At 37.2% G+C, this 27,009-nt stretch overlaps 3 protein-coding genes and 1 non-coding gene across 4 annotated transcripts; 3 read left to right on the top strand and 1 right to left on the bottom strand.

Annotated features, from left to right (window-relative positions):
- Positions 1-269: 269 nt before the first annotated feature.
- LOC140772834 (proline-rich receptor-like protein kinase PERK15) lies at positions 270-6,423 on the bottom strand. Its single transcript, XM_073115039.1, has 8 exons — positions 5,133-6,423; positions 4,520-4,984; positions 4,340-4,426; positions 4,189-4,259; positions 4,016-4,092; positions 2,535-2,682; positions 1,210-1,371; positions 270-986 (listed from the first exon to the last, which is right to left on the bottom strand). The coding sequence occupies exons 1-8, from the start codon at positions 5,956-5,958 to the stop codon at positions 780-782; spliced, it is 2,043 nt and encodes a 680-aa protein (XP_072971140.1). The 5' UTR covers positions 5,959-6,423; the 3' UTR covers positions 270-779.
- A 1,659-nt stretch (positions 6,424-8,082) lies between these two features.
- Positions 8,083-15,057, top strand: LOC140773739 (probable phospholipid-transporting ATPase 8). Its single transcript, XM_073116449.1, has 11 exons — positions 8,083-8,599; positions 9,249-10,600; positions 10,679-10,789; positions 10,874-11,150; positions 11,490-11,578; positions 11,668-11,761; positions 11,844-12,053; positions 12,170-12,295; positions 12,564-12,662; positions 12,973-13,164; positions 14,235-15,057. The coding sequence occupies exons 1-11, from the start codon at positions 8,213-8,215 to the stop codon at positions 14,742-14,744; spliced, it is 3,447 nt and encodes a 1,148-aa protein (XP_072972550.1). The 5' UTR covers positions 8,083-8,212; the 3' UTR covers positions 14,745-15,057.
- A 112-nt stretch (positions 15,058-15,169) lies between these two features.
- Positions 15,170-15,249, top strand: TRNAL-UAG (transfer RNA leucine (anticodon UAG)). The gene has a single exon. It is a non-coding gene; the product is annotated as a tRNA-Leu (tRNA).
- Positions 15,250-15,332: 83 nt separating this feature from the next.
- LOC140773475 (uncharacterized) lies at positions 15,333-22,981 on the top strand. The gene is made up of 10 exons (XM_073116060.1): positions 15,333-15,906; positions 15,984-16,026; positions 16,419-16,510; positions 17,434-17,482; positions 18,310-18,380; positions 18,479-18,592; positions 21,306-21,394; positions 21,503-21,548; positions 22,280-22,403; positions 22,547-22,981. The coding sequence occupies exons 1-9, from the start codon at positions 15,703-15,705 to the stop codon at positions 22,361-22,363; spliced, it is 792 nt and encodes a 263-aa protein (XP_072972161.1). The 5' UTR covers positions 15,333-15,702; the 3' UTR covers positions 22,364-22,403; positions 22,547-22,981.
- Positions 22,982-27,009: the final 4,028 nt, after the last annotated feature.

The raw sequence follows: 27,009 nt of genomic DNA, 5'->3' as shown, positions 1-27,009 counted from the left end.
GTGAATTCCCCAATACTGATAGGTAGCTCTCTGTGCTGAGTTCTTGGAGCGTAAAAGCTACTAACTTGGTGATTAGGAGGAAAAGCAGCACTGAATTCGCCCAAGATTAATTCTCCTGAAACGTTTCAAATCAAAACCATGACTATACCCATTGGAAGGATTGACATAGTTCACGGGGCTTGCATCACAAGACGAAGCCAAAGCCACTGTTTAAGCCATCAAAGCAATAAAGGTCAATTTCATGCCTATCATCATCATAGGTCAATTTCAAGCTTTATCATCATCATCGTCATATATAGCTTATATGAGAATTTTCATACAAATTGCATCATTTTCATGCTCACGGCATCAATCTAGAGGTCCTTTTCATCAGCTATGTAAATAATTGTCCACCAATAACTCAAGATATCTTAAAAATGGCAAATAAAAACAACCACGTCTAGTTTGAGTACTAATACATCTAGAATAACCCAGAATTTCCCCTGCTCGGAAGATTGTATGTTCAAGAATGATACATCAGGTTCTTAGTAGATCAATAAATAGGTAGATATAAACCATTCTGGAAAACTCCGATGTCATTGCACTGGTGAACCACATATTAGGCTGCAGTAATTCCAGGGCTAATGTCTTCCCTATTATAACTCCGGAAAAGAGTTCATTTTGCAATTGCTCAAACATTCAAGTGAGAGTGCTCTTCATGCACTCTTCACCTATTTGGCATCTCCCTCTCATGAGATTAGCTCTCCACAGCTCCAAGAATCCAATGGTACTAGTGTTGTTTACTTATTAATAGAAGATATCTCATTTGCGCGCTCCCCAGAACATTTGTCATATTCAGAGCTGTAGACATTACTTGCAAATGCCACTCTACGGAAGTTTTCAATATCAGCTGAATACTGACTAGAATCATACACAGTGCTCTGACCAAATTTAACACCATTGGAGAGGTCTGACAAGTTGCCCCCACTGTCCAATGCTCTCAGAACCTAAAAAGAGAAGACATCAAAGTCAAGCCAAAACAGTCCAAGAACAATTTACGTACATGGAAACTTTAGAAACTCCCAAGATATTCAGTAACATATGATCTAATATAATAGGCAACATGCACAGACGATTCTGAAAACACTCTAATTTGCAAATGCAAACCAATATATTTCTACATCACAGATAAGCTAACATCTTGATGCAGTATTTACGAAACACATTTACCTGTACCATTCGAGGTCTCTTCGGGGCAGAATGGCGAACACAGGCAGCAGCAGCTTCAATCATTCTATGCATCTCACTTTTTGCAAAATTGTCCTCAAGCGATGGGTCAGCTAATTCTCTATAATTACCAGTCTCAAGAGCAGAAACAAGGATAGGCCGAGCCTGCAAAAGGAATAATGAAGTTACTTTACTGACACTGCACCATTATGAAATTCACAGTTTATAAAGTTATGTAAACATTAAAGAAATTCTAGAGATTTTGAAATTTGTAAACATATCATTATCAAGCTTATACTTACCGCAATCCAAATAAACCAATTCAAGAATGAACTGTTAATGAACTTAACTTCAGAATATAAACATCGCATTGTATAAAAGAGCATCATTACTACACCAAGATTCCTTCTGATGCAGTGTCTCTGAAGAGGATACATGCAGATTACTTTCATTTTTAAAGAGAGTGTTTCCATATCTAAACTTTAAAGCAATGACCTTTTGGATGCAAGGGGAAAGACTTACCATCATCAGTCACTGACTCACTGCTGGATGTAACCAGATATCCTTGATGCCCTATGCACACGATTATGTTCATCCTTCTCCATAGAGGATATGTTGTATGCAGTTGGGTCATCTACTGGATATGCTACATTATTCTCATTGCATCCTTGTTACCCATAAAAATGACTAAATCTTGCTCTCATTACCATAATACGGAACGTGTCTTTGGTCAATTAACAACTAAAACGATCTAAGATCATCCTAGAAAATGTGTTTTGCATGAAGGCAAGCAAATACAAATTAATGATAGTAAGATCTGAAAAAAAGGTCTTTGTCGGAAACTGGTTAACTCAAATCATGGCTGCAAGCAGCCAAGCAAGTAAGTTTTACAATCAATTTCTTGTACACAAGGTCTTATAAGTATGCCAAATCTAGATACTAACTAATATATATATTGATCCATAGAGTCCAAGACTTTTGTATAAATGAAAGAAAAAGTACTTCTAATCTAGATAAGATATGTGAGTTACGTTGTCCAAATTGTAAACCCATTAACAACATAGAAGACAAGAAAATCCATTGCATGACTTGTGAATTTTAAGTGCATGCATGTAGATAACATCATGTATGCCAGAATCATGGACTGCAAAAAGGAGAACCTTGGGCATTCAATATGCACAACAAAATTTGCATGTGACATGAATATTTTTGTTTCAGAAGCCAAAGTTAAAGATGGTTCCTAGAGAGTAAATGTTAGAATACATTCAGTTTCAACATATCCGTACGGCCATACTCTTCATTGAAGAAAAAGAGAAAAAAGGATATACCCATTCAACTAAACTTTCATCTCCCAAGGGCTGAGATGTATCAACAGGTTTGCGTCCTGTTATAAGCTCTAAAAGCATGACTCCAAATGAAAATACATCAGATCTGTCAGTCAATTTTCCACTTGATGCATACTCTGGTGCCATATACCTGAATAGGAAGTAGTATCAACAAACAATTTTTCTATATAAGAATTTTCACTGTCCGTTTGCCAATGTAATAATGGCTGAACAGATTGCTGTAATGCATCGAAAGCTTTCTAGTGAACTGATAACAAATGATACAAAAGCATGCACCAGAAACTCTAGAATGCAAAATCTAGTTAAATTGTTTTCACCGCTTTACAAGAATAAAAGCATCAGCAATAACAAGTGAACTAGAGTAGAGTTGTAACCTATATTCTTTTAAAGTAATATCAACCTATAGAAAAAAACAAAAAGAAATCGGCCCAAAATGGATCCATTTCAGCCAATAGTGGTCTGGAAGAAAAAGGTCGAGACAAGTTAAATTACTGACTTCAACCTTGATCAATGAATTTCGGCCTTAGTTATCAACAAGTTCCTTGGGTGAAACTTAAGACCATGTTATCAACCATGTACAGAAGGGAAATTTTATTAAATTCACTTAGACTTGCGGTACTCTAGATCTAAAGAAAAGACAATTAGGCCTTAAATTTTTCACTTTTGGATGCACGCATTGCAAAAAGCACAAAAATGAAAAGATTTGACATAAAATAATAGGATCAAACCTAATAGCTTAAGCTTTTGGGTTAGATATGGGTTTAATCAAGGTGTTTAACCTCTCTTATAGGGTCTCGCAACATTTTGTATTTCAAACAATCCATTTATAAAAGGAAAACAATCTTGTCCTTCTAATTAAAGAGATGGGAGGTTATTGGTAAATGTCAAACTTCACCAAATATTATGTAAACTATAAAAATTACGGTTTCCAAACAGTTTAAGTTTTTAAAGTAGTTGGCAAGTTAATATAGTATCAAAGCAGATGTTTCGAGTTCGAATCCTATTAGACCCATCTTTACTCATTAAAATTAAGTCTATCTCTGGAGCTCATTAAAATATCTCAGTCCAAAAATAAGGGGAGTATTAGAATATAAAATATAGAAATCATTCATAAGTGTTCATGAGCAAATTATTGTACAGCCAATACAACCAACTCAAAACATTTCTCCGAACAAAGAAATAAGACATTCTTTTAATGAAGAGATGGCAAACTGATGTACATGACATAGCAACAAATAATCAGGCATAAGAATACAGTGAGAATAGATCAATACACATTGGAAAGCTGAGATGCATATCAGATTCAGATGCCTCCATAATGAATAACAAACACATAATAGCAGTAACCTTGAAAGGTGATTAAATGTTCGCCACTTTGAATTAGAGGTAGCAGCTTAATTAAAGGCTTAAAAAAATTGAGCAATATTTTACAGTTAAACTTCAAATAGCAAATGAAGTCCTACCCAAATGTCCCCATAACACGAGTTGATACATGCGTATGTGTATCATTTGTTAGTTTTGCGAGTCCAAAATCTGCAACCTTATATGCACAAAACAGAAAATTTGCTACAATGTCATAGTATCAGAAATATAAAGTGAGAATTCATCATAAAGTGAAAGAAAATGGGACTCTTACCTTTGCTTCAAAAGAGTAGTCCAAAAGAATATTGGCTGACTTGATGTCCCTATGGATAATCCGAGGATGACCTGGGAATATAAAGAAAAGATAAATATAGCCCCACAATGCTCAGTTTCATGTATAAAAATGGCAAATAAAATCCACATACAGTCTTCATGTAAGTACGCCAATCCACGAGCAGAACTAATAGCTATTTTCATTCTTTTTGGCCAATCTATAACAGGAATCCCCTTACCTATTCAGAAGAGATCGATTATACTTTGGTTGAAAGACTTAATCCTTCATTATAAAGGTAAAAGGAACAAAAAACATTTCTTAATTTACTTACCATGTAAATGATGCTCTAGAGTTTTATTTGGAAGGAATTCATACACAAGCAATCGATGATGGTCCGCAATGCAGTACCCCACCAGAGAAACCAGATGACGATGGTGAACACGACTAATGGTTTCAACCTCTGCCTTAAATTCTCGTTCTCCTTGTTCACTACCAAACTTAAGTTGTTTCACCGCAACCGGCCTTCCATCAGGAAGTGTACCCTCATAAACACACCCAAACCCACCTTCACCAATGAGATTAGTTGGAGAGAACCCATCAGTTATCTCTGATAACTCTTCATATGAGAAGCACGATTTGGATCCAGCAGTATCTGGAGTCCCTATCTGATATCCATGAGCTATATAACTTCCATACGAGTTTCCCAGAGTGGAAGATGGTGCTGTATTTGAAGCTTGATATATATCTGGAGGAGAAGCTTGTCCCATGGCATTTGTCTTTCTTTGGTAAAATCCATCTGAATAGCATATAGTAACAAATATATTTTGAGAACCCAAAGATTTGAACAAGTAATGAAAAGGCACTAAATAAAACATGTATAGTTAATCATTTATGTGATTTTGTACAAAAATTAAGTGGAGGTCTGTATTGGCCAGAGAAATCACCCAAACGTTTGTTCTTCCTTGAGATGAAGAAAAAGATCACAATAAATGCAAGAAAAGTTCCTGCAATCGCCACCCCAACAACAGCACCAGTCTCAAAATTGCCACTCGAACCAGGCAATGTATTGTTGGAAGAACTTCGCTGCAGGACAGAAGGAGATGAATTGTTGGTTGTGACTGGAGTAGATGGTACTGTTGGCGTGAGCGGAGAAGAAGGTGTAGTAACTGGTGGTGGAGGGGAAAGAGAGCCAACAGGAGTTTCAGGTACGGAAGGGGTGACTATTTGAGGAGGTTGTGCTAATCCCGGGGTGACATGAATTGGAGGGGAAAGCATAGCAGGTGAAGGTGGCGGTGTTGATACAATTGGCGGGGTAATCACTGGAGGGGGAGATTTTGAAACAGGAGGTAATTTGGAAGGTGGAGATATCACTGGATTTGCAAATGAGGAAGAAGGAGGTGGTGGCGATGAAGTTGGAGGCTTTTCTGGTGGCGGGGAGGGAACTGGAGGGGTAGATGGGGAAGGGAGGGGAGGTGAGCTACTTGGTGGAGAGATGGACTGCGATGAATTGCGCAGCGTTGGCTGTGAATCGAAAGGCGGAGGAGGTGCAAGCAAGCTTGATGGTGGAGGAGGTACTGGGGAGCTCACAGGGGGTGGTCCCTGGACAATCGGTGTCCCCGAAGAAAAAGTAGAATTAGGTGGAGATACAATAAGAGAATTGGAGTCTTGGGAAGGTGGGATTTCGGTATTAGAATCTGGAGGTGGAGGAGGTGAAGCACTAGAATTCGTGCCAGAAAGAGAGGAATCTGGAGAAGGCGACGACTCTGACATTTCTTCTTCTTTCCTGTCGATGTCTAAGGAATCGTTCTCCACGTTGGTGTAATTGTTGTTCCAACACAAGTATATATACAACTTTAAAACTCCAAAGTCTTGCGGAACAAAGAACAAACACTTTATCAGCAATGTCGTCGAAAGGATCAAATTCCCAAATCTGGAGAATGACTGAGCTCGAGAAATCGACCCATCGCGTAACTTGCCCAGAAACAAATCTTAAACCCCAGTCTACAACCTCAAATTACGATTTTTTCTACCAAAATCCCTGAAGGTAAAAACCAAGATGCCACCAAGGGAAGAACCGATAAACCCCTAATCTCACCAAACTTATAATCCGATTCGTTCGATAAATGGAATCAAACGATACAAATCCTCAAAATGCCAAAGAATTGATGAATTATCAAGCAGCTGCAGAGGAGGATCCAATGAATGGTGGAAAGTTTTCTCTTCTCCACAGGAATCAAAGAGATGAATGCGGAACGAATACCTAATGCTTCTTGGAATCAGCTCGTCCATCCATGGAGGAGGAAACGCGTCCGAGAAATGCGTTGACCCGCGTCTTCGCCGTCCGGCTCCCATTCGTTTCCCGCCATCCGCGGTGGCCCGCGCGAACCCGACGGTTACCACCCGAGGGGTACCTCCTTTAAAAGGCCACCAGTAGCGGATCCGGGCCGGAGTCATGCGTGATGATATCAGTTCGTAATAATTAACCGATCCGATCCAACAACCAACTCTCTTAAGTTGATAAAGAAACCAATATTATCAATTTTATTTAGAAAATTATTTGATAATTTAGTGACTTCACTCAATGAGTTTTGTTCAGTTTGATCAATAACTTGGTGATGCAAAATAGCTCAACAATATAATTTCTTAGTAATATTTAGTTCAAAATAATAATTCGATGATACACATATTTTAAAACATAAACTATATGGCCTAGTATATTAGTAAAACATAAATATTTCCTTTCTACTAGGAAAGATTTATTATTTATCTATTCGATATCTAACCTTCGAACTCTTAAATAAAAATAAATAAAAAATAAACTAATTCGAACTATCTTGCTTAATCACCTCACTCAAGTACGGGCTTATAATTTTGAGGTAATTAGTGACAAGATGATAGAATAAGCCTTCTCATCTTCTATGGAGCTTGCTTCCTAAGCTCTCTTTATCTCCCCCTTGCTTTCGGCTTCACACATGAAACGACACAAGATGAGAATATAAGAACAAGTCCATGATCAAACATAGAATTGGTTCTAAAACCTCTCTATGTATTCTCTTCATCCTCTATTTCTTCCATGATTTCAGCTTCACACATAAAACGCCTAGAAATTTGAAGGCCTCTATCCTAGTTAAATTTAATTCTCATTCAAATTTAAATTTTAATGTCTTATTTAGTTTGAGACTAAGCCTCTTAATTAGTTTATCTTATTTTTTAGTCTTAAATTTTCTAAGAGTGAACTTAGTTAGTTATAAAATAGACTAAACATTTAACTAAACTAGTATTCATACAATATAAGCTTTTTGTAATTATTTGAGCACTATTCTTACGGTAGCTATTTTATCTTTCCATACTCTAATTTTATATAATATTATAAATAGAGCATTATAATTTTAGAAAAATTATACCTTACCCGATATGATTAAGCATACTTTCAACTTAAACACTTAACATCTCAGTAATCTTAACTAATATAATAATTATTTTTTATTATATTCAACTAAATCAAATATTAATTAAAAACTCTTATTAAAAATGAAATTATAAAGAGTTGTACAGTAATATCAATTGTATTTTAAATAATAAATATATTGAACATACATATATTTTTATAATGTTTATTATCTAAAATTCTATCGATATTATTTTAGATACTTAAAAAGATATATTAAATAGGATGAAAAAATAATAATTATAATTCAGTCAAAATAATATAAGATTAAATGCTTTGGTTGAAAACATACAGAGGTTTTGTAAAAGAGAAGATCTTGTAAAGTGCCATCTACCACCTTGCAAGGTACACTTACTCTTACTCCATGCTAAAGAAGACAAACAGTTCATTGTACAGTGAATTAGCTAAAGCATAGTAGTCGGATCCGACTCTCTCAAATAACATAATATTATTAAAGTCGGCAACGAGACCGTCGGCATAAGACGATTCCCTGCCCAAAGCCGACGGCCTCGGGAAAGATAACAAATCCCCCAAAGCCGGCTTCCGACAACCTCGTCTCCTCCTCTCTCCTTCTCCATGGCCGGAGAGCGGAGGAAGAGACCGCTCCATCTCTTCGAGCTAACCTCGCTATTCGGCCGGCGGCTTCCTCCTTCGATCGACTCCGCTGGCGGCGGCTACTCGAGGGTGGTGCATTGCAACGATCCGGGGAACCAAGAGGCGGCGCGGCTCGGGTACTGTGCGAACTCGATCTCGACGACCAAATACACCGCGGCGAATTTCGTGCCCAAATCCCTCTTCGAGCAGTTCCGTCGTGCCGCTAATATCTTCTTCCTCATCATCGCGTGCATATCCTTCAGCCCCCTCGCGCCCTACCGCGCCGTGAGCATTCTCTTGCCCTTGGTGGTCGTCACTGGGGCCACCATGGCCAAGGAGGCTGTGGAGGACTGGCGGCGAAAGCAACAGGTATTGCGATCGCTAAATATTTGATGTCGCATGAATTCTTCATGTAAAGATGCAGTCTTGCGGTATGTGTGTGCTCTATTTTTGGGGGAAGTTTGATGTTGGTTCTTGAATTGGCAAGACTTTGAAGCACCGTGGTTTGAGTTGAAAGAATTTGGTAGGTCGTAGGAAGTTGCGATTACGAATATGTCATGTTTGAACCGTCGGTTGCAGTATCGATATTTCCTTGATCAAGCCGGGATGTTTCCAAATTTAGATCTTCTTTTTTCTTTGCATTTTTCCCAAATTAGGTTGGAGTCTAGTTGTAGGCCTATAACCGAAGCAGTTCAGTTTGCTGCTTTGCTATCAATAGATTCATTTCTTCTCCCAAGGTGTGGGTCCTTCAGTTCTTGGTGCTTTTTGCCTGGGTTGGGTACTGAACCAATATACTCGATAAGGTTCTGTTTCTAGTATTCATCAACAAATTAATGGAATCAAGACTACCGGTTATTCATGCTTTGCTACATCAGTATTGCTTAAATTCTAGTTCTTATTTTTGTTATCAAACATACCTACCCCGACCTGTCTTTAGTCACCGTGATTGACTTTTTAGTGAGTCCATTATTTTTCTTATTTGTAGCAAGAGTTTCAAGAATTTTCTTTTCCTTTTCAGGATATAGAGGTTAATAATCGCAAGGTTGGCATATATGATGGCACTCATTCTTTTCATCAGACAGAATGGGAGAAACTTCAAGTAGGAGATATTGTTAAAGTGGAGAAGGATGAATACTTCCCTGCAGACTTGCTTTTGCTATCTTCCAGTTATGAAGATGGACTTTGTTATGTTGAGACCATGAATCTTGATGGAGAGACAAACTTGAAAAGAAAACAGTCTTTGGAGGTCACATCTTCTTTATGCAACGACCATTCCTTCCAGAAGTACAAGGCATTGGTTAAATGTGAAGATCCAAATGAGAAATTGTATTCTTTTATTGGGACAATGTACCATGATGATGTGCAGTATCCTTTATCACTGCAACAGATATTGCTGAGAGATTCTAAACTACGGAACACACAACATATCTATGGGGTAGTGATTTTTACTGGACATGACACGAAGGTCATGCAGAATACGATGGATCCACCTTCAAAGAGGAGTAATATTGAGAGGAGGATGGACAAAATAGTTTACACCCTTTTTGCTATATTGATTATTCTTGCTTCTGTAGGATCCATCCTTTTCGGAATCAAAACAAAAGAAGAAGTTACTACTGGAAGCTTTAGATGGTATCTAAGACCGGATACATCATCTTTGTTTTTTGATCCTAAGAGAGCGGGATTGGCTGCTCTGTGTCACTTTTTGACTAGTCTTATGTTATATGGGTGTTTGATCCCTATCTCACTGTATATATCAATAGAGATTGTTAAGGTATTGCAAAGCACATTCATAAATGTAGACCACAAAATGTACTGCGAGGAGTCTGATAAGCCTGCACGCGCCCGAACATCGAATTTGAATGAGGAACTTGGACAGGTTCATACTATACTTTCTGATAAAACAGGAACACTGACTTGCAACTCAATGGAGTTCCTGAAATGTTCCATAGCTGGTGTTGCTTACGGTAGTGGATCGAGTGAGGTAGGTAAAGTTCTAGGAGGTGGAAAAGATGGTGAATTACTTCAACAGAAAGGTCTACCTTCTAGCTTCAAGGGGCATAACCATTCTACAGTCCCAATAAGACCGGTTAAAGGCTTTAACTTCACTGATGATCGTCTAATGAATGGGCAATGGGTTAAGGAACCTCATTCAGAAGTTATACAAAATTTCTTCCGTGTCTTGGCCATCTGTCATACTGCCATTCCTGTTGTAAATAAAAAATCTGTTGAAATTTCTTATGAAGCTGAGTCCCCAGATGAGGCAGCTTTTGTCACAGCTGCAAGGGAACTTGGTTTTGAGTTTTTTCAAAGAACACAGACAAGCATCTCATTGCATGAAATTAATCCAAAGATTGGCAGAATTGATAGGTGCTCATTTCTTCACTTTACTAACCTAATCTTGTTACCTGTTCTTCTATTGATACCAATAAGTGTCTTTAAAATCAGGACATACAAAATTCTCAACATCTTAGAATTTAGTAGTGCTCGCAAGCGAATGTCAGTTATTGTGAGAACTGAAGAGAATCAACTGTTGCTCTTCTGCAAGGGAGCAGACAGGTAATAATTTGCTCCTTTTGAGGAGTAAATGGAAATTATGTTAACTTTTAAATCTGAGCTCACTTCCTTATCTGCATGGTTTAGTGTAATCTTTGAGAAGCTTTCCAAGGAAGGACAGTCATTTGAGGCTGAGACTAAATGCCACATTGATGAATATTCTGAGGCTGGTTTGCGAACCTTGGCAGTTGCATACCGTATACTCACTGAGGAAGATTATAGGATATGGAATGATGAGTTCTCAGCTGCCAAAAGTTTTGTTAATGCTGATCGTGATGGAATTGTGGACAAAGCAGCTGAACAAATTGAGAAAGATTTAATTCTCTTAGGTGCTACTGCAGTGGAGGATAGACTACAAAAAGGGGTAAACATCAAATTGCCAGAAAATTCTTCTCTTAATGTTATATATTCTTTATATCATATGCTCTTATTAGCATGCATTCATCTAATGTCTATTATGTGGTCAGTGAATATGGTGTAACAAGGTGCTAATTTTTAATTTATGATGTTATGTTGGTTTTGATATATTCTGAAATTCCATTGCAAATTCTTAAAAGCCCTGATTCTTTTTTGTCATGCTGATATGCCTGTAAGGAAGCTGAATTCAAATCGTTTTTATTGTTGGTAGGATATTAACATCCAACTGCTGTGTAGAAAAAAATAAAAATGGAAGACTGCGCTGATTCTTCTCCATTACTTACAGGTCCCTGAGTGTATAAACAAACTTGCACAAGCTGGAATTAAGATCTGGATTCTTACCGGTGATAAGTTGGAAACAGCAGTCAATATAGGGTGAAGTTTACTAGTTTGTTCAGTCCTTACTAAGGATGTTGCTTTTCTTGCTTGTCTGTTCGACAGAGATTAACTGTACAGTCTGGCAGGTTTGCGTGCCATTTACTGAGGAAAGAAATGAAACATATTGTGATTCAACTGGATACAAAAGCTATTAATGGCATGAAAAAAGGAGACGAGGGGGTAATGGGAACAGTATATTCTATGATGTATCTTCACTGAAGCACTTTTTATCGTCATTTCTCATCTTTTCTTTACTTACTAGGTTATACACGAAATAATTGCAAACCAAATATATGAAGCACAGAGACAAGTTTCTTCATTGAAAGGAAGTTCTGTTCTGTTTGCTCTCATTATTGATGGTTATTCTCTGGCTTATGCTCTCTCCGGGAGTCTAGAGAACTCATTTCTGGATCTAGCAGTTGATTGTGCATCTGTTATCTGTTGTCGTATTTCACCTAAACAAAAGGCACTGGTGAGTGCTTGGTGTAATCTTGATGTTGTTGACTAATTAGTTCATGTACATTCTAGGGAATAATATTTAGTAGTATTAGCTTCAAGCAATCTGATAGAAATCTGGAAATATTTCAGATTACTAGATTGGTTAAAAGGAGGACAAGAAAAACTACACTTGCTATTGGTGATGGAACAAACGATGTTGGTATGCTTCAAGAGGCTGATATTGGTGTGGGGATCAGTGGTGTTGAGGGCATGCAGGTCAGCATATATCTCAGTTCCTTTCCTAAGTAGCTTCCTGCTTCTGTGTCATTGGTAGACTAGTGTAAGCCTGTAAGGGTATCAGTTTCTCATGTAAGGTTTTATCCATGAATTCTAGAAGTACAACTTTTTTCATTTTCAGTAAGTGTTTACAAAATTGTCTGACCTTATTATGACCATGCAAAATCTGTTCCGAGGAGTTAGGAAATAGGTATGCTATCAGGTTTGGTTGCTTTAAAGCCTCAAACTAGATGATTCTTTATTGCAGGCTGTCATGTCTAGTGACTTTGCTATAGCTCAATTTCGATTTTTGGAGCGTTTACTTCTTGTGCATGGGCATTGGTGTTACAGACGGATTGCTGCTATGGTAAAGTTTACCTTTCCTTTCACATCATTTTCCCATAAATTAGACCTGGAATTTTTAGAATCACAATGTGATAGTACAAGTCATTGAGCCATGACTAGAAGTCCTCTTTCCTTTAGAGGAATGCTGCTATCATTATTGTTTGACAATCTGAGATGCATATAGTTATTATATGTGTTGATAAAATTACAGAATCTATGGTACCTGCCCTAATTTAAGAACAGAAATGTGCTTGAAGCTTGGATTTTACTGGCAAGATTTGCTGCCTCAGGTTTTCTTCTCATTAAGCTTGGATTTTATCTTCTCTGAGCAGATATGCTACTTCTTCTACAAGAACATCACATTTGGCTTTACTCTCTTCTGGTTCGAGGCTCATGCTTTCTTCTCCGGGCAGCCTGCTTATAATGATTGGTACATATCTTTCTACAGTGTTGCCTTCACATCCCTTCCGGTCATTGCTCTTGGTGTTTTTGATAAGGATGTCTCTTCTCGTATTTGCCTCAAGGTATATTGTCTCTTGTTACTCTTCGTTTTTGTCCTTCATCCTTCAAAATGCATGCTAGGAATAGCAGGGGCAGATTTCTGTCCTGCAGACTTGTACTTCGCTGAATAATTGGACGTTTTGGCGATCATGACCAAAGTTGCAGCATACGGCTTGCATAGTCTGCTTAGGCCCCTAATGCTTAATCAATCAAGTGGAATAGTGGATTGAGCACCTAAATTTTTGGAATGAGCATTAGCTGCTCTCTTGTTATGGCACCACTTTGTCTTGGTAGCTTATTTGGCACCTATCTTTCTTGTTGAAATGGGTCCTACTTTAGGTAATGGAGTGGCATAATTTAATGGTCCTTTTGTTTATGAACCTTGGAGTTTACTTTTTTTTTATTATTTATTTATGGAAAGCCAGTGGATTACTTTATTGGTTAAGTAGATATTTATTTGTATAAGCAAGAGACATAGCAAATAGTGGCTGTTCATTGGAATGTGAACTGTCTATTGGCCATCCTCTTTGTCTATAGATTTGTGATGGCTATGTTAATCTATATATTGACCACGTAATCTTGGACACATCTAGGTAGGGGTGGCAATAGAGTTGGGTTAGTTGAGTTCGGGTCTGTTTAGGATAGTGCTAACACAAATAAATTCATTTGTTAAACAGGTCAAGTTTTTCAAAAATGAACTAGGTATTAATCAGGTTGGCTGACAGTCTTGACACTACCCGATTAACCTAGGTTATTGGGTCAAGTCAAAATTTGTCGCCCCTGATCATAGGAAATTTAAATGCAAAAATTCCATCTCATTTATTTTTTAGCTGATTTATGCTCGAGAGAGTTTCTGGAGTCCCACTTAAACCCTTAGCCCTTAGGTGCTGCTGGGATACATACTTGGGAGTACTTGTTTAACCGTTTAGGCACAGCCCCATTAGTCTGCAATTTCTAATTATAAGCGTCACATGCTATTTATTTACAAAATGCTTACAATATACAATATATTTTTTTTTAAAGTCGGATTCAGATTCTCATTCTTTGCTTTGTCAGTTCATTTATATTCTTACCTTTGAATCTCATTTGACAGTTCCCTTTGTTACACCAAGATGGCATAAGGAACATCTATTTCAGCTGGCCTCGTATACTTGGTTGGATGCTTAATGGAGTCTGCACTTCAATCATGATATTCTACTTTACCACCAATGCCATCCTTGATCAGGCATTTCGGGTGGATGGTCATGTTGCGGGATCTGAAATCCTTGGAGTGACCATGTATACCTGTGTTGTGTGGATAGTGAATTGCCAATTGGCACTCTACCTCAGCTATTTCACATGGATTCAGCACCTCTTCATCTGGGGCAGCATCTTATTTTGGTACATCTTTTTGGTAATCTATGGCTCATTTCCACCAACTATATCCACAACTGCTTATTGGGTTTTCCTGGAGACTTGTGCTTCAAGTCCCCTGTATTGGCTATCTTCTCTATTTGTCGTCATCACGGCCTTGTTACCGTACTTTTGCTATTCGACATTCCAGAGGACTTTCTTCCCCAAGTATCGCGACATAATCCAGAGAGTACATCTGAGAAATCAGTAAAAGAAAACCTGGATGAATTGGCCGATGTACTGACAAAGCAGATGATTTTACATTTTATAAATTTGATGAAGACTACAGAATACAACAGAGTTGGGGGCATTGGTTTCATTTCTCCAGTGGCCTCATTCTATATTCTATAACTTCTTTGATGTAAGTAATCTGTTTGAAATATTTTTAGAGGTTGAAAACCAACCAAAGCAAGGATTATACAAAAAATGATTACAATGTGTCTATACACTGTGAAAACACTCTGAATACAAGGAATGTAAATACCATAAAGTTTGAATTGGTCACTACGTTTAAGCTTACTTGAATTCAGATTGAAGGAAGCTCATTGTATAAAGTTTGAATTGGTCATTTGAATTCAGATTGAAATTTTTACAAATTGAAACCCTATAAGTTTTTAAAACGATTAAACTCAAACCGACAGTTTGGCCGAGTGGTCTAAGGCGCCAGATTTAGGCTCTGGTCCGAAAGGGCGTGGGTTCAAATCCCACAGCTGTCAGAAATTTTTATGTTTTTGTTGTTCGCTTTCAAATATCATCTTTTAAGATTCATAGTCTCCATAGATATATATATATATAAGACTTGTATTCCGCGGAGATATTTTTATCTAATTTCGAATACAAATTCTCTATCCACAACTGCGGAAATCTTCGGCAATCGGGCAACTTGGCATCTGGCAATTGGTTCCAAAACGAAGAACAGTGATGCGAAACTGTACGTGCGAGTGCGACAGTGGCAGAGCACAAGACTAAAATCCCAACTCCGGCATAGTCTTCCCGCGTCCAACCCACAGGAAACTTCTTGTAAAGTCCTCACCTTGTCCCTTTCGGTGAAGAATTCTTCTAAAATCAACCCCCAAAATGTCTTCCAAGACGAAGACGAAGACGAAGACGAAGACCCCGTCCTCCGCTCGATTCTTCCCTTCTTCGCAAATACCAAACCCTCGGACGAGATGGAGACGCCGCCTCCCGATCCGCTCGACGCCGACTCTGACGGCTCCGATTCGTTTGGCGAGCGCCAGATTGCGGCGGCGGAGGCGGATGGCGAGGCTATTCCGTCGGCGGAGGGGCTCGAGATCGTTGGAGATGCGCGCCCGGGGAGGCTCATCCAAGTATGCGGGTATGCTGTGAACGGAGCTATTCGCTGTGAGTTCGCGGTGCGTGCTTTTAATTGCTTTACTTTCCAGGTGAAAGATTAGGGTTTCTTGATTCTTCTTTTGCCCTCTTCTTGCAGTGGATGCGGTACTTTGACAATGGGAGCTCAAGTTACATCCAGGGTAAGTGGTTGTTCTCCCGAACCATTTATTAGTTCTTTGATTTGATTGAGAAACTGGGCCTAAAATGTGGAAATTTTGGTTTTTTTAATAGCATATTGAAAAGAAAATTATTAGGCATAGAGCTTGTCACGCAGAAGGCGTTACAAAAAAAAGCAAATATAAGATCAGGAGAGGAGACAATATTGCACCTTAACATTAGTTTGCTGATCATCCCAGTCCCTGTATTCTAAAGATATCTAGAGGACGGCTTGTAGGATTCTTTCTCTGATGCTTTTACTTAGAATAGGAAAGGGTTTTATATTAAGTCGTGTAAACTTTTGTTGTTTCTTTACTTTTAAACTCCAAATTTGACTGTTTGCTTTCAAGTCTTACAGCAATTCACTTTGCAACAGGTGAAAATGAAGCAGTATATTTGGTTACAGCAGACGATGTTGATTCATATCTTGCTGTTGAAGTTGTTGCTATTGGGGATGGAGAGCTGGAAGTATGTCTCTATAACTGCTTGTTTGTTCCCATTTTTTCCTCTTGTATTTGGCTGTATAACAGGTGCAAGATATTTCTTACTGTCAGCCTTATCTCTTGGTAATCCAGGTCCAAGATACAGAGTCATTTCATATTAGCAATCTTATCTCGTAGTAATGTAAATTTAAATGGCTTAATTGTGCAACTGAGGTAACTGCATTACACACCAAAAGGTAACTACTAATAATCTTACACTAACAGGAAGAAGCTAGCAACACACTATATGATTGCCGAAGAATGAGGGTAATCTTTTTCTGTAAAGGTAGTCAACAGCAAATGTCAAGTATCTTTCATGGCTACTATGTTGATGAATTCTCAAAAGTATCAAAACGAGAAAGACCCTTTCATTCATGTTTACCTATTTATGCTTCATTTATCTTTCATATGAGGTGTGCATGAGTGCCAGGCTTGATTAATAGTTAAATACTACTCTAGAACATCATGGCTTGAAGTTTCATCACCTTATCTTTCAACGCATTACACAAGATATAATAACATGTATGCTAGGGAGTTGAGATTGGGTTAGATACAAGCTGAATTTTAGCATACTTTAAATATTAGTAGGTTTGTTTCTAGTTGGATGTTGGTTTTGAGGGCAGTTTCAGTTTTGGATAGATCTAAGGGCAAAAAATTTCAGCAAAATGTCTTAGTTTCTGACAAAAATTCAATCCATGGCAAATGTCTGCTTTAATCTTGACAGAAAAAATGAACATCCAATGTAATTGAATATTTTGAAGTCAGTTTGCATTCGTAAGATCTGCAGTTAACCAGTTGGAGTTTGAAAGTGATCCTTGCACAGTTGCACTAAATGATAGCTAGGTCGGCAGTTGTTGATCGGGCTTTATCAATTCCTATATCTAACAAATCTTTCCTTTGGAAATGCAGGGTGAAACATTGAGGATCTATGCAAATGAGCATAGAAAGATCTCTTGTGGTAAGCTTTTATTTGGAGCTTTACATTATTTGTTGATATTTGCTAACTTTTTTCATCAAATAAGCACTCTCGTGGTTTGAATTCTGCAATTAGTTAAGGTTTTTATAGTAGATCCACTTCATGCATGTTTCATTGAAGAAGACTAGCTAATTGTCAGAATTGGAAGAAAGAAAAGAAATCTGTGTACTCAAATACCAAATTATTATCAGATATATCAGGAGTTGAATGCTATAAGCTAAAAATCATAAGTAGGTGGAAATGCAAATGTTGAAAATAACTTTAATGGGGTAGTTTTGTGGTCAGGCAGAAGGACTTGCAGGTTATCACTTCTTCTTTTGGCATATATTGTTAATTTATATTATAGATTTTAAGTTTCATTGTTTTGCCTTTTTGACTGGTAGTGATATAACTTTCCAAATTGGACCAAAACTATTCATCTAGAGTTCTAGAGCCTCAGCTGTTTGTCCATGAGCATAAGAAATATGAGATTTTTTTTTCTTTTTTTTCTGGTTTGTTATTGATATAGTATGATATCTGCGTAAATTTCCAAGTTCAGCCACTGTCCTACCATATAATCATTGATCCAAATTATTAGAAGTATAGGTCTCTCTTTTCAAATCAGTAAATACCATGCAGTTAGAATTGACAAACTGCTGTTTGATGGAACAAAATGTCTGCTAAATTTGTTCATTATGAGTTGGAGCGAAATGTGTTTTTTTTGTTCTATATAATGTCCACTAGTGCATAGATAAGTTTGTTGACTGTGATTCTTCTTGTCACATGCTGAAAGCTGTTTATATTTAAATACTCAAAATTTTCTAGTGCAGACCTCAAAATGCAAGAGGAAATAGAACGGAATTTTTTTCTTGCGCATGCAGCATTTGATGTCTCCCTATTGGTAATATGCTACAATGTTTTCCTGCATCCATCTTTTTGGCCTAGACATACTTATTCAATTAGTTAGTACTTACTATGGAAGTCTCTGCAAATTTACAGCTTCGACATAAGTGGGAGAAAGTTAAGTTGTCAGTGACAAGGAAGGGCTTTTCCATCAGGATTAGAGGATCACCGCGTATTGTTCTAGATCAGAAGTTTTTACCATGTGTAGCTGTATGATTCCTGAACAAATTTTTTGCTCTTATATGATATTGTGTTGGGTGGATATATTGAAATAGCTATCTCTAAATATTAGTTAGTCCACTTTGAATATGCATTCTTATCTTCTTTTGTCCAACTGATATTCAGTTTTAGATCATTTCGCCTAACAATACCTTGGGATTGACAAGCAGTAGTGAGGGGTTAAAGGAAAGAAAGAGGATGGTCTATAGGAGGTTAGTTTTTTGGGAACCAAAAGGAAAGAAAGAGGAAGTACCTATATCAGTCTGTGGGGAATTAATTTAAGATCATGTGCTACTAGATTTAAACAAATAGATTATATTTGAGATCAATCAATTAAAAGATGATCCAACAGGAATGTTGTCAATCCAGGTAGATATATATGTGGAAGATATAACTAGTCTTAAATAAGATCTTTATAAGGGTAGCAATCGGATTGGGTTAAGCGAGCTTGGGTCGGGTCAGATTTGAATCGAGTCAAGTTCATCCTAACATGAACACGACCCAATTTTTAAATAGGTCAAATTTGGTAAACACGAATATGACTCGATTATTAAAAGGATAACTTGGCACAATTTGTGTAATCCGTTTAATAAACGAGTCATATACACGTAATATGTTAACATGATCAGATTACTTTTAAAAACAAGCACAAAATAAAGAAAGTTGCACAATTAAAAAGGAACTCATACAGACAAGAGAGTTAGAAAACTGTGAACTAAAGTAAACTAAACTATTAGATTCTAATTCATTCTAATTATTGTAGTGAGTAAGAATAAGTAACATGACACCAAGTTCAAGAATTTGCATCCGGCAACAACTTTTTTAAGAATAACCAACATTCTAAGAAAAGTGAAACATATTAATATATATAAATTTTAAACATACAGTTGTTTCATTTTCATACAGCCAAATATCTGCTTTTCTTTCCTTGTCTTGGAAATTAATCTCTATTCATATAGGAAGACAGAAAATTCACAAACCAGTGTGAACAATAAAAGACCAAATATATTTAAAAGGGTATTCCCTGATTACAACTTAACCAACTAATAGGAAATTTCTGTGGTTCATTAACATATCAAAAGAATTAGTAACTGCAGTATACATGACACGAATTCTACAACACCCAAATATTAGCTAAACATCTTCCGAAAACCTCATTCCATAACACAGGGAAATGGCATCAAAATCACAATTTGATCTTTAAAGTACAAAGTTAGCCAGTAGATCAAGAAGCTCGCTACTAATTCGGATCAAGTAGAAGTAACTGGTTCAACCCTTCAAATGGGAGTGCTACCAAGAATTCAATAACTGAAAGAAGCCTTGGATTTTGGACTTCAAACTGTTTTGAGGAGCTTGGGGGTTGATCTCCATAGTGACTCCTAAACCCACTTGAGATAAGAAATGCTTTTTTGTTTGCAAAGCAAGGGTTGAGCTCCATGGTGACTCCGAAACCCACTCGAGACCGGTGTGGTGGGCAACGGTGTGGAGGCTGGTATGATGATTTTAGGATTTGAAAGGGGCAAGGCTAGGCAAGGGATTTGAGGAGAAAGAGGCATGCTGGCTGGCTCTCAAAATGAACTGAAAGTGAATGAGGACTTATAGTTAGAAGAAATCTAACTAATAGTCATACATATATACATATCGGATTGGAGGGTTAACCCAACCTGAAATGACTTGTATAATTAAACAGGTAAATGGGTCAGTGGTGTAAAGTATAAACCAGAACATGGCCTAATTATTAATTGGATTAGACGGGTTGAGTCATTTACGGTCCGAACTCGATTAGACTAAACCCAAATCTATTAAAAAATTGAATTGTTTTATAAGATTATCAGATCAGGTCAGTTTTTTCCACCCTAGATCTTCAATTCACTTTTGGTTGACTTTCCTATGCAATATGTCTCTTTGACAGAAAGATTTAGCAGCAGCTAGCTTAAGTACTTCTGCTCTCTCGCATTATGCACAAATAAAGTCATCTTTGCCTCTTCCTGTTTTCCTTTGATGCCCCTCTCATCATGAGGGTTGGGTGCATCATTTACCCACTTACCGCCTCCAAGCCCTATAATTGTCGTGCTAGTCAACACCTTGAGCATGCTTAGCTGGTGGGAAAAGTTGATCTGCTAGTAAAGGACCTGGGAAGTGGCCAACAGGAAGAAAAGTGACTTGTTATTTACACATCTGAAGGATTATGTTTTTCCTTTTTCTGTGATATGGTTGTTGTCTTGTTGATTTCGCACAACTCAGAACTGAATTGTCATGTGGCTACTGATTAGCCGTAAATTAGATTATTTCACTAAAATAATAGACTTCAAAGTTAAAACATTCAGTTAGATGGAAACTTGAACAAGTTATGAGTTTATAGTCCTGTAGTCTTGTTGAATGCTTTTCTAGAAGCATGTACTTTCTAGGTTTCTAGCTAATAATTCAATTCTGTGCTTACACAGGAGGTGAAAAATGAAGATGTTTTGCTAGATATTCAAATTATGAATTCTTGACAAGTGATATCTAATGCTGATAAATTTCACAATGTCATATTTCCTCCGATATGACTGCAGATATCAGTCTTGAACTTGAGCTGTTTGTACATTATTTAAAATATTAAGACGTTGTTCTTAGACAGTTGCCTGTCTTCACATGACCAAGATTGTTTATAAAATCTCTTGTTAAGGTAATCCTTTTAGTGAATAACTTTTTGCTTCTGCAGATTACGGTTCCCAAAGAGCATTCAACTGGTTTTCTTATACATTTCAGTGGATGGAGTGAATCTTATCTACTAACTGCAGAAAGTAGCTTGTAAGTATAGACATTCTCATCACTAATCAGTCCATAGATAGTGTATGATTGATTCTATAATTTGATCATGATTATTGTTTTCTTTTTTCATTTTTTATATTTCTGCAGATTGCGTGACATTATTGTGCTTACCATGAGACTGTTTCTTCTGAGGGTACGACTTATATCTGTTTTTTTAAAAAAAAGATATGAATATGATGCTAGGCCTTGTTGGTTTTTATTAACTTCTTTGGAAAAGATTACAAAATGCTGCAAGTATCATCTGACTTTATTATCACCCTTTGTGATAAAACTGATGCATATTATGCTCCTTTTTTAATGATTTACTGGTGGCATAAAGTTCAAATGACATTGCTGCTCCTAATAATTAAAAGGAATGCTAGTAGTAATAAAAAAGATTGTGGCAATGGTTTCTCATATTCTGAAATCACTTTGTAACATAAACATAGTTCCTGAGTTGATTTTCCTTTTTAATGGTACAAATTGATGGTAGCATCATCATCTCTGCACGGAATTTAAAACTTTGTGGTCCTAACTGTGTAATGTGGGCCTAAATCCAAGTATTATGAAGAGTAGAAGCAGAGTTAATCATCAAATAATGGACATGTTTGCTTCACATAGAAATGCACTTGTACACGTAAGGAAGCAAAAGAAAACCTTATTTAGCAAGGGAAAACAAAAATTAAACTTTATCAGTCCTTCAAAATTAGAGTCATTGTGCAGTCATGACAAAATGTTCCATTATTCCATATGTATGATAGCTCAAAAGCTCAACTTATATATAACAAATGTTGATGCTCCTGTTGTTATGTCACATACGGGTCACTAGGTTATTTGTTTAAATTCAGTTTCTTGACAATTACATATTTGATTACCATTATGCAGACTGGAATAGAAATGGCATTTCTCGGAGACCATTTGTCTAGCATTAGATCAATCAAAGTTCAATGTGCGCTCAAATTAATTTGAAATAACTCATGCCAACATCAAGCTTTTGGCATGGTAGAAGGTCTATCATGTTTTTGTTTTACTGAATTCTGCCCTTTTATCTGTTATCACCTATACCATCATCACAAGTATTTAGGATGGATCTTTTTGTGATTGCTTCTCAGAATAGATTGATAATATTGACAGGCTTCAAACTTAATGCAGGCGATCAAGAAAAATAGTCAAACGAAGAGTTGTGTGATCCTTTAACAAGCAGAAAGTAGTAGCTGTACCACAACATTTAGCGAGGAGCTTGATCATATTTTTACGCCGTGTGTGTCAGTTGTTATGTGTAAATTTCCTATAGTGCTGAGCAAATTGTTACCACCCACAGAAGAATCACTTTCCTTTTATTTGCAAGGTTCAATTGTCAGCACTACTTCAAATCTTCAATCCTTTACTGATCTATGGTAAACTGGTGTATAGAACTGCTAACACTGCAGAACATATGAAGGATTAATATCATCTACTTGTACACACTCCCTTGTGGGTATATTCTGCGTAAGTAAACAGATCTTATGAGAAACCAAGTGACTGATACATGCATAAGTTGTCACCGTTATTTTACTCTTATTTTTCTTGGCCAAAGGATTCAGCTCTCGTGTCAATGCATATATGAGTCTTCACTAATTGAAAACCAGCTAGTCTTAATTTTGGCCCTGGAGAATTATTTTGTATGATCGCTTTTAATTTTGATTTCGTTAAATATCTATCCTATATGTAATCAGTAGCCTCTTCTGGTTCTCTGATGTAAAAATACTTTTCCCTTTTCTTTCTCTTTCTTTCTGAGTTCATACTAAAGTTTTCATGTACTTAACAGAATCAAGTCTAAGCTGGGCCGATCACCAGAGGCCTAAAATGTACTGGAAATGAGGCTATTTTTTCTTTTAATAACAGAGGACATTAATGACAATTAAAACCCTACAAAGAGGTAGCAATGGGGAGAGGATAAAGCAAGGCTGCAAGATATATTCACAAATTTCGATAGATATATTAGTTGTGTTCTCCGGTTGAAGATCGAATTAAACTCCCTTCTACTTGGGAATGGAATTTAAAGAAGACAGCCATACCGCGACTCAACTGCTGCTGTGCGATCTGCCATGATCACACACATCCATGTTGCCTGTTCTTAACATTCAGTATATTGACTGAATATAACCATTTTTTCCCTCTCTTCCTTTCTAACCACAACTAATATTGTTATGGGCCACCTTGGCAAGCACATGACTATCTGAGACATTCAATTCTAACTTTGGCACCAGTCTCAGGTCATTGATGGTGGAGAGGCCCAAGGAATTGAATCCTCATCCATCATAAATATCACATTCAGGTAAATAGAAAGGAAATAGAGTTGGATCTTCTACTGAAAACAAGAAGATATATCATTGTACACATAAAAGTTGTTATCTTAAAAAGTGATCTATTAAATTACTTTCTAAGATAACGATTTATCTTGCTGAAATTACGGAGGAATACTACCTTTTTTTTTAACAGGGAATATTAGACCAGTCAAAAGCTCAAAAATATGATGCTGTAATGTACTACTGTTTCTCTCTTTAGTTTCCGTGTCTTTCACTTGAGCTTTTTCTCCTTTACTTCTCCTTGGCATGCCTCTCACTCCATGTACTGGCGAAATAATGAGGGATAATAATGGCCTTCTTTTCTTTGTTGGTTGTACTGCAAGCTTGAATGCTCCCTTAGTTGTCTCCGTTGTCAGCCATTGGGAAGAGACAGATACCTCTCTCATAGTTCAAAATGAACACTTGAATATGCTTGACTAGTGTTGCATAAACAAATGGAGAGACTTGTCCTTATGATTTGTTGCTTGTTATCATACTCATCTTATTTAATAATTTTCTAAGTACTAGTTTAACTTCTGTTAGTTATTTCTGCCTTCAGACTTCTGCATGATAACATAGTATAATCTTCTGTTGAAGCTTTATTGGTTCAAGAAAGAGTGAGCAGCCCAGTACGTACGATTGAATTCTGCTTCTGTGTGGACCAAACTAAACTTTATTCGCCAGAATCCACAAGATCAAAGAAACGACAGCAAAGGAAAGGAAAGGGAAAAGAGACGAGAGTGAGAGAGAGAAGAAAAAAGAAAGGATTAGGTCAAAGCACGAGTGGAAAAAGTAATGCTAAAAGAGAAGAGGAAGGAGAGACATGCATTGCTACGCTTTCTCTGGCTGTCACCAAATATTACCTAAAACTACTCATTAAGATGCTACCACCAAGCATGTCTAAATCTAAAAGTGAGAGACATTTCTTTTCCTTTCAAGTTCAGTATGACATCATTCCATAGCATGCATGCATGCATGCAATTTGTGATTCAGAACCACACACAAAATGATCAAGAAATATTATTAACCTTACTATGGATGATCTTCATTAATTAACTAGAGTTAAAGCTTACCAACCCTAAGTCCACTTGTCATTAGATATGGCAGCTGACAAGATGAAGTGTGAGTTGTTTAGCTGAATTGGACTCGTGGAAGTGATAATTGACTGCGATGCAAAGAGAGTCCACTAGTATTTATTTATCACTATCAAATGTTTGCAGGACAAAGGAGATCATTTCATGGAGATATCTCTCTCGCGTTTGGGATTATCAGAGCCCATGTCATTAAACGATCGACTTGTCATAAGTGGATAAAGAGCTTTTACCACACAGAGGATCCTGCAGCCCAGGTTCTAAGAATTTGTATTATGCCACGTTCAAGAATGTTGGAAGTTCATACAAGCTACATTATTGGGAATATGTGCCCTTACAAGGTTGTATCACTGTATGGGGGTATTTGTAAGGCAAACCATCCACCTATTGTAAAGTTGGTTGATACATCCTCATCCTCTAGGATAAAGGAAGTGAAGGTTCGACTCAACTCCCATATAATTATTATGAAAAAAATTATTTAATAATTTGATGGCTTGGTTGAATAGCTTGGCTCTGAATGATTAATAGCTCGGCAATGCTGTAGTCTAGAAGAGCAGCTTGTTAGCGCGATAGTTGGAGCGATGTTTTGACGATATTTAATTTCAGCAATAACTTGATGGCACACATAGCTTGGAGCGTCAGTGAGGTCCACATGTTTTTGTATTTAAGGAAAGTTGACCATTTATCTAACCCAAATCTAATCTCTCAAGTACTTGAATTTAATTTTAAGAAAAAAAAAATTTCCTTCATGGCATCAATCCCTTTGTAAAATAAGTAGGTACCTCCCCTAAGACCATTCAGATCATAGGGTCGACTCTAATTCTAATTAATTATTGTGAAAAAATTTATTTGGTAGTTTGGTGGCTTAGAGTGATGCCTCGGCGGCATTTAGTTTGGAGTAATAACTCAACGACGCATACGGCTAAAAATTTATTGCAGAGAAAATTATTTGGTAGTTTAGTGACTTGGAGCGATGTTTCAACAATGTTTAATTCGGAGTAATAGCTCAATGACGATATAGCTTAAAGCCTAGACCATGCAGTTTAATATGTTAGGTAAAACTTATTAGCGCCTAAGTGCCTCTCGAAGAGTTGGCCATTTATCTAGGTCATATATATCTAACCTTCGAGCTCTTGAATAATTAAAAAAAATGTCTACGAGCTCTTCAATGATTAAAAAAAAGTGTTCATCATGATTAGGGTTTCGACTGCTTGTAAAGGGCACCTTCTCGCCATCACCAACGCCTTGAGAGGTCTTTCTTCCTCCTAGAGAGATCCACTCAACTCTATCTCTTATCCATTCTTCCCGTCTTCTCCCTTTCTTCTTACTGCCTTGTTTCTAGTCGTTCCACCATTTCCTTTCCTTATTCTTCTCCGTTGTTGCATGATTTCTCCTTCGCTCTTCTCTCTTTGCCTTCGCAACTCATGTTACTAGTGAATTAGTTTCAACTATTGCACCGCCTTCCCTGTTGGCATTGAATTTCATCGGCACTATTAGAGTGTTAAGTTGTTTCCATTCTATCAGGTGGATATGCTCCCTAGAGGTTTGGATTTTTTGCTAGTCTTCATTGGCTCCTCTCCGTTGACTGCCATCGAGCTCCCTCCTAATCTTACTTGCCTGGGATCTTGGTCGAAGCTTTGTCTTAGCTTGGCTTGGCTAGAGCTCCGACCAGGCGGGGTTCGAAAGTCGATCTAGCCTAATTTCGTCATGACTAATTTGGTCCAACTCTATTGGTGTTGACTTAGTGTGGCTTGAGTTGGGTTTGGTTTGGATGGCTTGCCTTGGGCTCCCCTTCCTCTCCTCTTCATCCTCATTCGTTTCTTCCGTGCATAGTTGGAAGTTGTGATCACCGGTGTTTTGATGCTCCATCTCTTTTCACTGGGCATTTTATGAGAGCTTTGGTTTAGGTTTTTTTTTATAGCCCGTGTTGCTTGTGTAGTTTGTTTCTTCTTCCTATTGTAGGTAAGTGATTTTTAATTTTCCAACTTTTGACATTTCATAGGGTCTTGTTTTGAAATTGCAATCTGACTCGAGGCTCTTTGCTCCTATGAATATGTCATTGTGGGATTATTTCTCCACTAGAATAATTAGTTCATCTTTAGACAATTACTAAGATATCTTGTTTTCCTTTTCCTAGTTTAATGTACTTTTTAATTTGGTTAATGCTTAAGATAATTATAATCTCGAGGGAACTCGG

The sequence above is a fragment of the Typha angustifolia genome, chromosome 13 (genome assembly GCF_048772165.1).
Source record: "Typha angustifolia cultivar Huaian chromosome 13, ASM4877216v1, whole genome shotgun sequence".
NCBI lineage: Eukaryota > Viridiplantae > Streptophyta > Magnoliopsida > Poales > Typhaceae > Typha > Typha angustifolia.
This window is presented reverse-complemented; position numbering and strand designations above follow the sequence as displayed.

Excerpts from the sequence above, each read along its gene's own strand:
- LOC140773739 (XM_073116449.1), top strand. The coding sequence starts at position 8,213 with ATGGCCGGAGAGCGGAGGAAGAGACCGCTCCATCTCTTCGAGCTAACC. Across the intron at positions 10,601-10,678 it reads AAGATTGGCAGAATTGATAG|GACATACAAAATTCTCAACA; the intron begins GTGCTCATTTCT and ends CTTTAAAATCAG. Across the intron at positions 10,790-10,873 it reads TTCTGCAAGGGAGCAGACAG|TGTAATCTTTGAGAAGCTTT; the intron begins GTAATAATTTGC and ends TGCATGGTTTAG.
- LOC140773475 (XM_073116060.1), top strand. The coding sequence starts at position 15,703 with ATGGAGACGCCGCCTCCCGATCCGCTCGACGCCGACTCTGACGGCTCC. Across the intron at positions 15,907-15,983 it reads CTATTCGCTGTGAGTTCGCG|TGGATGCGGTACTTTGACAA; the intron begins GTGCGTGCTTTT and ends CTCTTCTTGCAG. Across the intron at positions 17,483-18,309 it reads GCATAGAAAGATCTCTTGTG|ACCTCAAAATGCAAGAGGAA; the intron begins GTAAGCTTTTAT and ends TTTCTAGTGCAG.
- LOC140772834 (XM_073115039.1), bottom strand. The coding sequence starts at position 5,958 with ATGTCAGAGTCGTCGCCTTCTCCAGATTCCTCTCTTTCTGGCACGAAT. Across the intron at positions 2,683-4,015 it reads CGTGTTATGGGGACATTTGG|GTATATGGCACCAGAGTATG; the intron begins GTAGGACTTCAT and ends CTTCCTATTCAG. Across the intron at positions 1,372-2,534 it reads ATGAAAGTTTAGTTGAATGG|GCTCGGCCTATCCTTGTTTC; the intron begins GTATATCCTTTT and ends TTCCTTTTGCAG.